Below are 12682 nucleotides of genomic sequence, written 5' to 3' on the forward strand. Positions count from 1 at the left end.
CAGGGTCCGGGATGTCTCTGACCGGGTGCACGACATCCTGGTACGAGAGGGAAAGCAACCAGAAGTCGTGATACATGTTGAGGCCAACGACATAGGTAGGAAGAGGGATGAGGTCCTGAAGTGTGAGTTTCGGGAATTAGGCAGAAGGCTGAAGAACAGGACCTCAAGGGTGGCGTTCTCAGGATTGCTGCCAGTGCTACGTGACAGAGATGGTAAGAATTGGAGGAGATGGCAGTTGAATGCGTGGCTGAGGAGTTGGTGCAGGGAGCAGGGTTTTAGATTTTTAGATCATTGGGATCTCTTCTGGGGAAGGTGGGAGCTGTACAAATTGGATGGGTTGCACCTGAACTTGAGGGGGAGCAATATCCTTGCAAGTAGGTTTGCTAGCATGGTTCGGGAGGGTTTAAACTAATTTGTGAGGGGGATGGGACCCAGAGCGATAGAGCAGTGAAAGAAGTGCATAGAGTAAAGCCAGATCTAACATACAGAGAGGCTTTGAGGAAAGAGAAGCAGAATAAACGGTGTAAAGACAGTAAGGTAGAAGGGCTGAAATGTGTGTACCTCAATGCAAGAAGCATCAGGAACAAAGGTGATGAACTGAGAGCTTGGATACATATATGGAATTATGATGTAGTGGCCATTACCGAGACTTGGCTAGCACCAGGGCAGGAATGGATTCTCAATATTCCTGGATTTCAGTGCTTTAAAAGGGATAGAGAGGGCGGAAAAAGGGGAGGAGGGGTGGCATTACTGGTCAGGGATACTATTACAGCTACAGAAAGGGTGGGTAATGTAGCAGGATCCTCTTTTGAGTCAGTATGGGTGGAAGTCAGGAACAGGAAGGGAGCAGTTACTCTATTGGGGGTATCCTATAGGCCCCCTGGTAGCAGCAGAGATACAGAGGAGCAGATTGGGAGGCAGATTTTGGAAAGGTGCAAAAATAACAGGGTTGTTATCATGGGTGACTTTAACTTCCCTAATATTGATCGGCACCTGATTAGTTCCAAGGGTTTAGATGGGGCAGAGTTTGTTAAGTGTGTCCAGGACGGATTCCTGTCACAGTATGTGGACAGGCCGACCAGGGGGAATGCGATACTAGATCTAGTACTAGGTAATGAACCAGGTCAGGTCACAGATCTCTCAGTGGGTGAGCATCTGGGGGACAGTGACCACCGCTCCCTGGCCTTTAGCATTATCATGGAAAAGGATAGAATGAGGGAGGACAGGAACATTTTTAATTGGGGAAAGGCAGATTATGAGGCTGTAAGGCTGGAACTTGCGGGTGTGAATTGGGATGATGTTTTTGCAGGGAAATGTACTGTGGACATGTGGTCGAAGTTTAGAGATCTCTTGCGGGATGTAAGGGATAAATTTGTCCCGGTGAGGGAGATAAAGAATGGTAGGGTGAAGGAATCACGGGTGACAAGTGAGGTGGAAAATCTAGTCAGGTGGAAGAAGGCAGCATACATGAGGTTTAGGAAGCAAGGATCAGATGGGCCTATTGAGGAATATAGGGAAGCAAGAAAGGAGCTTAAGGAGGGGCTGAGGAGAGCAAGAAGGGAGCATGAGAAGGCCTTGGCGAGTAGGGTAAAGGAAAACCCCAAGGCATTCTTCAATTATGTGAAGAAAAAAAGGATGACAGGAGTGAAGGTAGGACCGATTAGAGATAAAGGTGGGAAGATGTGCCTGGAGGCTGTGGAAGTGAGCGAGGTCCTTAATGAATACTTCTCTTCAGTATTCACCAACGAGAGGGAACTTGCTGATGGTGAGGACAATATGAGTGAGGTTGATGTTCTGGAGCATGTTGATATTAAGGGAGAGGAGGTGTTGGAGTTGTTAAAATACATTAGGACAGATAAGTCCCCGGGGCCTGACAGAATATTCCCCAGGCTGCTCCATGAGGCGAGGGAAGAGATTGCTGAGCCTCTGGCTAGGATCTTTATGTCCTCGTTGTCCACGGGAATGGTACTGGAGGATTGGAGGGAGGTGAATGTTGTCCCCTTGTTCAAAAAAGGTAGTAGGGATAGTCTGGGTAATTATAGCCCAGTGAGCCTTGCGTCTGTGGTGGGAAAGCTGTTGGAAAAGATTCTTAGAGATAGGATCTGTAGGCATTTAGAGATCATGGTCTGATCAGGGACAGTCAACATGGCTTTGTGAAGGGCAGATCGTGTCTAACAAGCCTGATGGAGTTCTTTGAGGAGGTGACCAGGCATATAGATGAGGGTAGTGTAGTGGATGTGACCTATATGGATTTTAGTAAGGCATTTGACAAGGTTCCACACGGTAGGCTTATTCAGAAAGTTAGAAGGCATGGGATCCAGGGAAGTTTGGCCAGGTGGATTCAGAATTGGCTTGCCTGCAGAAGGCAGAGGGTTGTGGTGGAGGGAGTACATTCAGATTGGAGGATTGTGACTAGTGGTGTCCCACAAGGATCTGTTCTGGGACCTCTACTTTTCGTGATTTTTATTAACGACCTGGATGTGGGGGTAGAAGGGTGGGTTGGCAAGTTTGCAGACGACACAAAGGTTGGTGGTGTTGTAGATAGTGTAGAGGATTGCCAAAGATTGCAGGGAGACATTGATAGGATGCAGAAGTGGGCTGAGAAGCGGCAGATGGAGTTCAACCCGGAGAAGTGTGAGGTGGTACACTTTGGAAGGCAGAGTACAAAGTAAATGGCAGGATACTTGGTAGTGTGGAGGAGCAGAGGGATCTCGGGCTACATGTCCACAGATCCCTGAAAGTTGCCTCACAGGTAGATAGCGTAGTTAAGAAAGCTTATGGGGTGTTAGCTTTCGTAAGTCGAGGGATAGAGTTTAAGAGTCGCGATGTAATGATACAGCTCTATAAAACTCTGGTTAGGCCACACTTGGAGTACTGTGTCGAGTTCTGGTCACCTCACTATAGGAAGGATGTGGAAGCATTGGAAAGGGTACAGAGGAGATTTACCAGGATGCTGCCTGGTTTAGAAAGTATGCATTATGATCAGAGATTAAATGAGCTAGGGCTTTACTCTTTGGAGAGAAGGAGGATGAGAGGAGACATGATAGAGGTGTACAAGATAATAAGAGGAATAGATAGAGTGGATAGCCAGCGCCTCTTCCCCAGGGCACCACTGCTCAATACAAGAGGACATGGCTTTAAGGTAAGGGGTGGGAAGTTCAAGGGGGATATTAGAGGAAGGTTTTTTACTCAGAGAGTGGTTGGTGCCTGGAATGCACTGCCTGAGTCAGTGGTGGAAGCAGATACACTAGTGAAGTTTAAGAGACTACTAGACAGGTATATGGAGGAATTTAAGGTGGGGGCTTATATGGGAGGCAGGGTTTGAGGGTTGGCACAATATTGTGGGCCAAAAGGCCTGTACTGTGCTGTACTATTCTATGTTCTATGTTCTAATTGTACTGTTTTTGCTAGCTATGTCCATTATGGCCGGAACGGTAGAGTTGAGGTTAACTTATCGCTTTTCAGCACCTGCTTTCACCAATCGGGATACAATTCCCCCTGTTGCCTGTAAGGAATTTGTACATTCTGCACATGGCCATATGAGTTTCCTTTGGGTGCTCCAGTTTCTTCTACATTCCAAAGATATATGGTTAGGGTAAGTAAATTGTGGGCATGCTATGTTGGTACCAGAAACATGGCTATACTTGTGGGCTGCCCAGCACAATCCTCACTGATTTAATTTGACGCAGAAGGCGATGTCATTTTATATTTGAATATTTTGATATACTTCTGACAACTAAAGGTAGCCTTTATCTTTAATCTTCTTTTCATGAACTCATTAGATTAGATTCATTGGCAGGTCTTGTAGATCAACTTTGTTTTTAGCAGAGCTGTTTCCAACTGTATTGAAGTGATATTTGTAACTATGGTATTTTCAGAATGAACCAATGAGAGGATTTTTTTTTAACCTATATCCATTTGTTACAGTAAGGGTCGTTGGTGGTATTATTACAGGATTCTCAGGTGCCTATTGTAGGTGGTCCAGGGTTATAGACAATAGACAATAGGTGCAGGAGTAGGCCATTCGGCCCTTTTAGCCAGCACCGCCATTCACTGTGATCATGGCTGATCATCCACAATCAATATCCAGTTCCTGCCTTATCCCCATGACCTTTGATTCTGCTATCTTTAAGAGCTCTATCCATCTCTTTTTTGAAAGCATCCAGAGACTTGGCCTCCACAGCCTTCTGGGGCAGAGCATTCCATACATCCACCACTCTCTGAGTGAAAAAGTTTTTCCTCAACTCCGTTCTAAATGGCCTACCCCTAATTCTTGAACTGTGGCCTCTGGTTCTGGACTCACCCATCAGCGGGAACATGCTTCCTGCCTCCAGCGTGTCCAATCCCTTAATAATCTTATATGTTTCAATAAGATCCCCTCTCAGCCTTCTAAATTCCGGTGTATACAAGCCCAGTCGCTCCAATCTTTCAACATATGACATTCCCGCCATCCCGGGAATTAACCTTGTGAACCTACGCTGCACTCCCTCAATAGCAAGAATGTCCTTCCTCAAATTTGGAGACCAAAACTGCACACAGTACTCCAGGTGTGGTCTCACCAGGGCCCTATACAGCTGCAGAAGGACCTCTTTGCTCTTATACTCAATTCCCCTTGTTATGAAGGCCAGCATGCCATTAGCTTTCTTCACTGCCTGCTTTACTTGCATGCTTGCTTTCAGTGACTGATGTACAAGAACACCTAGATCTCGTTGTTCTTCCCCTTTTCCTAACTTGACTCCATTTAGATAATCTGCCTTCCCGTTCTTACCACTAAAGTGGATAACCTCACATTTATCCACATTAAACTGCATCTGCCCACTCACCCAGCCTGTCCAAGTCACTCTGCATTCTTGTAACATCTTCCTCACATTTCACACTGCCACCCAGCTTTGTGTCATCGGCAAATTTGCTAATGTTACTTTTAATTCCCTCATCTAAATCATTAATATATATTGTAAACAGCTGCGGTCCCAGCACCGAACCCTGTGGTACCCCACTGGTCACCGCCTGCCATTCCGAAAGGGACCCGTTAATCGCTACTCTTTGTTTTCTGTCAGCCAGACAATTTTCAATCCATGTCAGTACTCTGTCCCCAATACTATGTGCCCTGATTTTGCCCACTAATCTCCTATGTGGGACTTTATCAAAGGCTTTCTGAAAGTCCAGGTACACTACATCCACTGGCTCTCCCTTGTCCATTTTCATAGTTACATCCTCAAAAAATTCCAGGAGATTAGTCAAGCACGATTTCCCTTTGTAAATCCATGCTGACTCGGACCGATCCTGTTACTGCTATCCAGATGTGCCGTAATTTCATCTTTTATAATTGACTCCAGCATCTTTCCCACTACCGACGTCAGGCTAACCGGTCTATAATTCCCTGTTTTCTTTCTTCCTCCCTTCTTGAAGAGAGGGACAACATTAGGTTGTGGACAACATTATGGGTTCATCTCCATACGGTAACGTTGGAAGGATGACTGCTCTGTAAAGCAAAAGTTTTATTTGGATCTGTAGGTCACATTCTTCAAAGACACTTTTCCTTAATCTTGCAGCTCCTTGAGTCTATCAACATGATAAAGTTTCCTCTGGAATCATTTTGACAAATTTCTTTTACACCTTTAAAGCCTTTACATTGTATCTTGTCCAGTGACATCAGCGCTGGACTCTGGAACGGAGGTTCCCGGGTTTGAATCTGGTCGGGCCGCTCCCAAGTACGCTTTGCATCCGTGCCGGGTTGAGTGTTGAGTTTGCAACTCGACCTCGTAAAATAAAGAAAAATACTGTGAAATGTCTGTGCGAGGAGTGGTGCTCCACACAGCCTTCTGATCCGCGCCGTGTAAGGCATGAAAATGCCTGACGCGGGGACTTCCGGGTCATCAAGGGAATGGCGGCGTAAGGAAAAGGTCTCTCGACAAAAAAGGTAAACTGCCCCATAATCGAATTTAGACAAATACTTAATATTGCGTAACTATATTAATAAAAGGGGCAAGGATGATGTCTAAGAACAAGATTAAAAAGTCCGCTCCGAAGGCCGATAAACATAAAGAGACGCAGCAAGACAATGGGCCTAGCTCCCCCACGGCAAGCCAGGACGGAGATAATGAGGGGGAATCGGTGACTCTGTCCTTGATTCTCGGAGAGATTCGCGAGTTCCGACAAGATAACAGCAAACAGCTGGAAGATATTAAAGGAGAAATAGTAAAAACTAACTCGCGGATAGATGAAGCCAAAGCGAGGATTGTTGGAATTGAAGAGAAGCTACAAAACGCAGAGGAGGTGATAGCAGAAATGCTGAAGCTGCAAGACCAGCTCCAGTGGAAACTAATAGATCAAGAAGGCCGCTCGAGAAGGGAAAATGTGAGGATTTATGGAGTTCCCAAAGGAACTGAAGGTAAACCCGGATTGATGATTCCCTTCGTGGAGAAGCTACTTAGAGAGAACCTTGATATACCGGCCGCAAAAGACCTACAGATAGAAAGAGCTCACCACGCGTTGGCACCAGAGCCTCCAGCAGGCGCCCAGCCCAGATCGATTCTGGTCAGATTTCTCAGTTACAGAACGAAGGAAGAGGTGCTTAAAAGGGCATGGCAAAAGAAAGGTTTCATGTGGAACAACTGTAAAATCAGTTTAGACCACGACTACGCACCGGGGATTCTTGCCAGACGGAAGGAATATACGGAAACACGGAGAGTCCTGAAGGAAAACAACATCAAATTCCAGACCCTGTATCCAGCTCGGCTGAGGGTCTTTTACGACGAAGGGACAAAAACTTACGCTACGGTGGAGGAGGCAACGTTGGACCTGGCGGACCGGGGGCTACCTATTAAAATTATCACCCAACCGGAGTCGCTACTGGAGAGGATTCGGCAGAAGTCGTGGCAGTTAGTGGGGCGAGGACGCTCCACTCGAACCAGAGTGTCAAACTACAAGGAAAAGCTGCAAATATTCAGACGCGAATATACAGAGAACACATTAATTAAGAGAAATGACTGAAAAAAGTAAATCGGACTTAAAGGTAAAATGAAAACTGGTAACTGAAAATAAACTAGACGGAATAACTTGAATGATAGCAATATGGTCGAGACATAAATAGGAGAAAATTCTCTATGATTATTCAAACTGCTGAGGGCCCTCTAACACAGGGTGAAGATAGAGGTTATCCCTCTGAACTGAGGCGGGTCGGTGCTCAGGCTTCACTGTGGGAAGTCGGGAAAAATCTTCAAATGTTGCACGTTCAAAAATGTCTAGGGTGTGGTTATATGTCTTGGTTTACTGTTGAGAAGGGACTGCTTACTGTTTGGTTAGAAAAGGAGAGTGTTTTTTTTTCTACTAGAGAAAAATGCAAACTGATTTGGTAAAAATAATTTCCTATAACATTAATGGGGTTTTGAATCCAATTAAAAGAAATAAGATTATGCCTAAATTGAAAAAAGAGAGGGCACAAGTAGCTTTCCTCCAAGAAACACATATGAGCCAATCTGAACATGGAAAATTAAAAAGAATGGGCTTTAAGCATGTACTTTATTCATCATATAAATTGAGTCACGAAAGAGGGGTAGCTATTTTAATATCAAGTACTCTTAATTATGAACATATTTCAGAGACTAGAGACAAAGAAGGATGGTTCGTAAAAATCACAGGAAGAATAGAAGGTACAGAAATAACATTGCTGAATGTTTATGCTCCTCCAGGTTGTGAATGGTCATTTTATAGACACATTTTTGACCTAATGGTCAGTTCTCAAGGGGTAGTAATTTGTGGAAGGGATTTTAATATTAGATTAAATCCTATATTAGATTCTTCAAGAATAGTTACTCAGAATAAACCTCTGACTCGGAAAGTGAATTCATTGATGGAGGAGTTGGGAATTATAAATGTCTGGAGGGAATTACACCCTACTAGTAAAGATTATACATATTACTCTTTCCCTCATTCAGCCTATTCAAGGATAGATTATTTCTTTATCTTTAATACAGATAGACTCAGGATAAAAAACTGTAATATTGCAAACGACAGATCATAGCCCAGTCTCTATGTCTCTAATCCTGGAAAGGAAAATGAGGAAAACACTATGGAGGCTAAACTCACATATACTCAATAACCCGAAAGTAATGGAGAGATTAAGGGGAGAAATCAAAGAATATCTAGACCTTAAAGACACGGGAGAAACATCACCAGTGATCTTATGGGATACATTGAAAGCTGTACTGAGAGGGAAAATTATTTCCATTACCACTCACATGAAAAAAATCAATGCACAAAAATTAGCAGACTTTCAAAGAAAATTAAAACAACTTCAAGTTGTAGATAGCAACAAAAGTAATTCAAATCGAAAACAGGAAATTAGGAAATTGCAAAGTGAAATTGATGATATTTATACGTTGGAAACTCAAAGAAATTTTCTTTACCTGAGACAAAAGAATTATGAAGTAGGAGGTAAATCAGCTAGATTATTAGCATATAAATTATGAAAACAACAAGCAGACAATACAATTCATAAAATAAAGAATCCAAAGACAAAGCTTGTGGAGAGTACAATAGGGAAAATTCAAGAGAGTTTTGAAACATATTATCGAGAGCTGTACTCCCAACCCTGGGCCCCCAGTGAGCCCTATATAGACAGTGTATTGAATTTTTTAGATCTACGTAAACTTACAGATTTACAAAATGAAAGTTTATTAGAACCAGTAACTGTCAAAGAACTGAACGTGGCCATCTCTAGGTTAAAGGCTGGAAAGTCCCCGGGTTCTGATGGGTTTACCTCAGAGTGGTACAAGTCCCTGAAGACACAGTTAGCCCCATTACTACTTAACACCTTTAATTGGATCTTGCAGAGAGGAGAAACTCCGCCTTCCTGGAGAGAAGCGATTATTTCAGTTATTCCTAAAGAGGGTAAAGATAAACTAGAATGTGGCAATTATCGGCCAATTAGTGTTCTTAATTTAGATTACAAACTATTTACATCTATATTAGCACGCAGATTGGAAAAGCTTTTACCTGGCCTAATCCATTTAGACCAGACTGGATTTATTCAACAAAGACAAACACGGGACAACATAAGGAGAACTCTGCACATATTAGAACAGGTTAATAAGAACGAGACAGAGACAATGGTAGTAGGATTGAACGCTGAGAAAGCTTTTGATTCGGTTAGTTGGGCATTCCTATACAGAGTGTTAGGAAGATTCGGCTTTCAAGAAAAGTTTATTAAAGTAATTCAGACTCTATATGACAGCCCTACAGCCCGAATTAAGATAAATGGGGACCTCTCTGACTCCTTCATTTTAGAGAGAGGCACTAGACACGGATGCCCAATTTCTCCTCTCCTTTTTGCGCTATATATTGAACTGCTTGCCCAACTAATAAGACAGAGCGAAATCGTAAAAGGTATCAAGGTGGCAGGGATTGAACAGAAAGTGGCGTTATTCGCAGATGATGTTTTGGTCTATCTGAGTGAACCAGAAAAATCATTTATAGGATTGCTTACACTGTTGGATGACTTTGGGAAAATATCAGGTAATAAAATAAATGTAAAGAAAACGCAGGTTATGTCCCTAAATTATACACCATTCAAAAAGTTGCAGGATACACATGATCTTAAGTGGGAAGCTAAAACATTAAAATATTTAGGAATAACCCTGCCGAAGGATCTTTCAACACTGTCACAGGTAAATTATGGGCCATTAATCTCAGAGATAAAAGCAGATATGCATAGATGGAATCTTATCCCCTTTTTAAGTTTAAATTCAAGGATAAATACTATGAAAATGAATATTCTTCCTCGGTTATTGTATCTTTTCCGTACTTTACCGGTGGAGGTGGATGATAATCAATTCAGGGAATGGGACAAATGGATTTCCAGCTTCATTTGGCAAGGAAAGAAACCTAGAATTCGATATAACACCTTACAGTTAGGGAAGGAAGGAGGAGGTATGGTTCTTCCTTGCCTGAGAAATTATTTTTATACCTCACAGATAACCCCTCTGTTATATTGGTGTAATAGGAAATATAAGGCTAGATGGAAGGAAATAGAATTTGGATTAGTTGACAGTTTTCATCTACAGGCCTCAATAGCTGACAAAGGATTGATGGCCCAGTTGGAAAAATTTAAAAACGCTTGGATAAATCTTACATTAAAAGTATGGCAGAAGGTGGTTAATTCATGTGGAATTAATAACATGTTAAAACTCTTTAGATGGTGTGCATATGATACCGAATTCCTTCCCAACAGAGGAGATAAAAGATTTGAGCTATGGATAAAGAAAGGTCTTACAACCTACCTCTCATTTATAGATAAAAGAGTATTACAAAGTTTCCAAATCCTGCAGGACAAACATGGCCTAGAACATAATGACTTTTTTAGGTACCTTCAAGTACGAAACTATGTTAACCAGAGTTGTAGATATACAGACCTATCAACAGTAGAATTAGAATTTTTCAAGATTCTGAATTTGGCTTGCAGTTCAATACCTAGTAAATCAGTTTCTCGATTATATAATGCACTCTCCCATGCTAAAAATGTAAATACACTGTATATTAAAGAGAAGTGGGAGAAAGAAGCGGGGTTGGTACTTTCAGAGGAGGCTTGGGGGAAAATCTGCAGCTTTCAATGGTCCTCGACTAATTCTTTGACTTGGAGAGAACATTGTTGGAAAAACATTATAAGATACTTCAAGACCCCATATCAGGAAAAACATAAAGATACAAGTGTGATGTGTTGGAGAAGGTGCGGCTCCAAGGAGGCAAATCATTTTCATATTTTTTGGGATTGCCCTAAATTAAGTCTATTTTGGGAAGGTATTCATAGAACGTTAGTTAAGGTACTTAGGTCCCAGATACCTCTGAACTTTGAGACGCTCTGTTTGGGGCATGTATTGTTTCTTGAACAGAAGGAAGATATAAAGTTGCTGCAGGCCCTCTTAGCGGCAAGTAAGAAATCAATCACTAGAAAATGGCTAAATCCAATACCACCTACATTAGAAGATTGGTACGAAATTATCTTGGAAATATTTAAAATGGAAAAGTTGACTTACTCCCTGAGAACTCAAAAAGAAAAATTTTATCAAATCTGGAATAAATGGATTGAATATATAACCCCAATGCAAGCAGACTTTAGTTGACTCTCCTAATGATTTATACTGCTCTTCTCATCAACACAGTAATATTGCTAACGTAAGCACCCCTAGTCTAAATGTTTGTTTTTTTTTGTTTTCTTTTGGAAAATAGAGAATTAACACAAGTAAAGGGAAAAATTTGGGAAAGGGATAAAAAAATGAAAAAATTAAGTAAATAAGTACATAGGGATTGGATAATTATGTCTGCGGGCAGGAGCAAGCATGAACAAATTAGGATATAAACACCTACAATGGTTGATACATAGGCTTATATACAACATTTTGGACCAGTGGAAATGGTCCAGAAGGGTTATATGGAAACTATTATTATCATTTTTCTTAACAACTAATTCCATTACTTAGCCTAATAGGTTAGATTTACCACAGTACATAATTATCTATTTAAATGTTTATTTTCCTTTTATATCATCTCAATGTGTACTTAAGAATGTATAAATAATTGTAGTTTTATACATATAAAAAAATGGAAAAGGTTATATGTGTGAAAAAAGTACATGATATTTGTGAATTCCTTATCCAAATAAAAATAAAATTAAAAAAAAAAGAAAATGCCTGATGCTGGCCTCAGACCTGATTCGACGACGTCATCATCATCATCATCGTCGCCGTCATCATCATCATCATCATTGTCCAGAGTGGACAAAATATTCCCATTTTGACGATTGGATTTGTAAAACCAAATTTGGAGGTGCATAATGTTGAACTTGGGTGGAGAGTTACGTAGAATACTGCTTACTGAATGGCCCATGTTTACTAGTCACTAAAGTTAATAGCTTGTTAAAGAAATCCAACCTTAAGCTGCTTGATAAACTAGTCAAGACTTGCTTGTTTGAGAGTCATTAGCTTCACATTGGATATTAATGTACTCTGTCTTCTTGTTACATATTTCTCCTCACTGGGGGAGGTGGTGGGAAGGCAGTTGTGGAATTGCCTTGCAGAGGCGTGGATGGAATTATAAGCAGTATCCCTATGTTTGAACGTGTATCTCACTCCGAATATCTCCTGACTATAGTATTATATTTATTCACTGCATGTAACATTGGTATTTGTAGGTTTCAACACTGTCTACTTGCTAATTTGCTTTGTTGTTACTCTTATTTTTGCAGAGTTTCCAAAAGAAAATGATTATCATTCTTTTAAGGATCCTGGTGAGATTTACTCCATTAGGGAAAAACTACTGTCCTGGTATGACAAAAGCAAAAGGGAGTTACCTTGGAGGACAGTGGTAAGATCAAAAGATCCATATTCTCTCACCTTACCCTCTCCACCATACTTAAATTGTTTGAAGATTAAGTAAAGATTTGTGACTCCATAAGTGTTTAATTTGATTAATGTACTATTTTCCTCCTAGGCTATGACAGAATCCAATTTGAACAAAAGGGCTTATGCAGGTATTGTGAAGTCTGTTAATGTTTTTAATCCTTCCCTTTGCACGTGTTCTTTATTTTTAAATCACCTTTCCCCGATCAGGAAGACAGGCTGGTGACATTTGGAGATTATATCTCTAACAGGATCAAGAGAGAGTGGTTATCTGACTTCTGATCATA

At 41.4% G+C, this 12682-nt stretch overlaps 1 protein-coding gene across 2 annotated transcripts in view; it reads left to right on the forward strand.

The window, feature by feature from the left end:
- The window catches only part of LOC140205865 (adenine DNA glycosylase-like), a 50008-nt gene that overhangs the window by 6836 nt on the left and 30490 nt on the right, over window positions 1-12682 (forward strand). For both annotated transcript variants that reach the window (XM_072273667.1, XM_072273668.1), the window contains exons 3-4: window positions 12242-12360; window positions 12487-12526. In XM_072273667.1, coding sequence (XP_072129768.1) covers window positions 12242-12360; window positions 12487-12526 — 159 coding nt within the window. The remainder of the gene's footprint in view (window positions 1-12241; window positions 12361-12486; window positions 12527-12682) is intronic.

This window comes from Mobula birostris, chromosome 12 (assembly GCF_030028105.1).
Source record: "Mobula birostris isolate sMobBir1 chromosome 12, sMobBir1.hap1, whole genome shotgun sequence".
NCBI lineage: Eukaryota > Metazoa > Chordata > Chondrichthyes > Myliobatiformes > Myliobatidae > Mobula > Mobula birostris.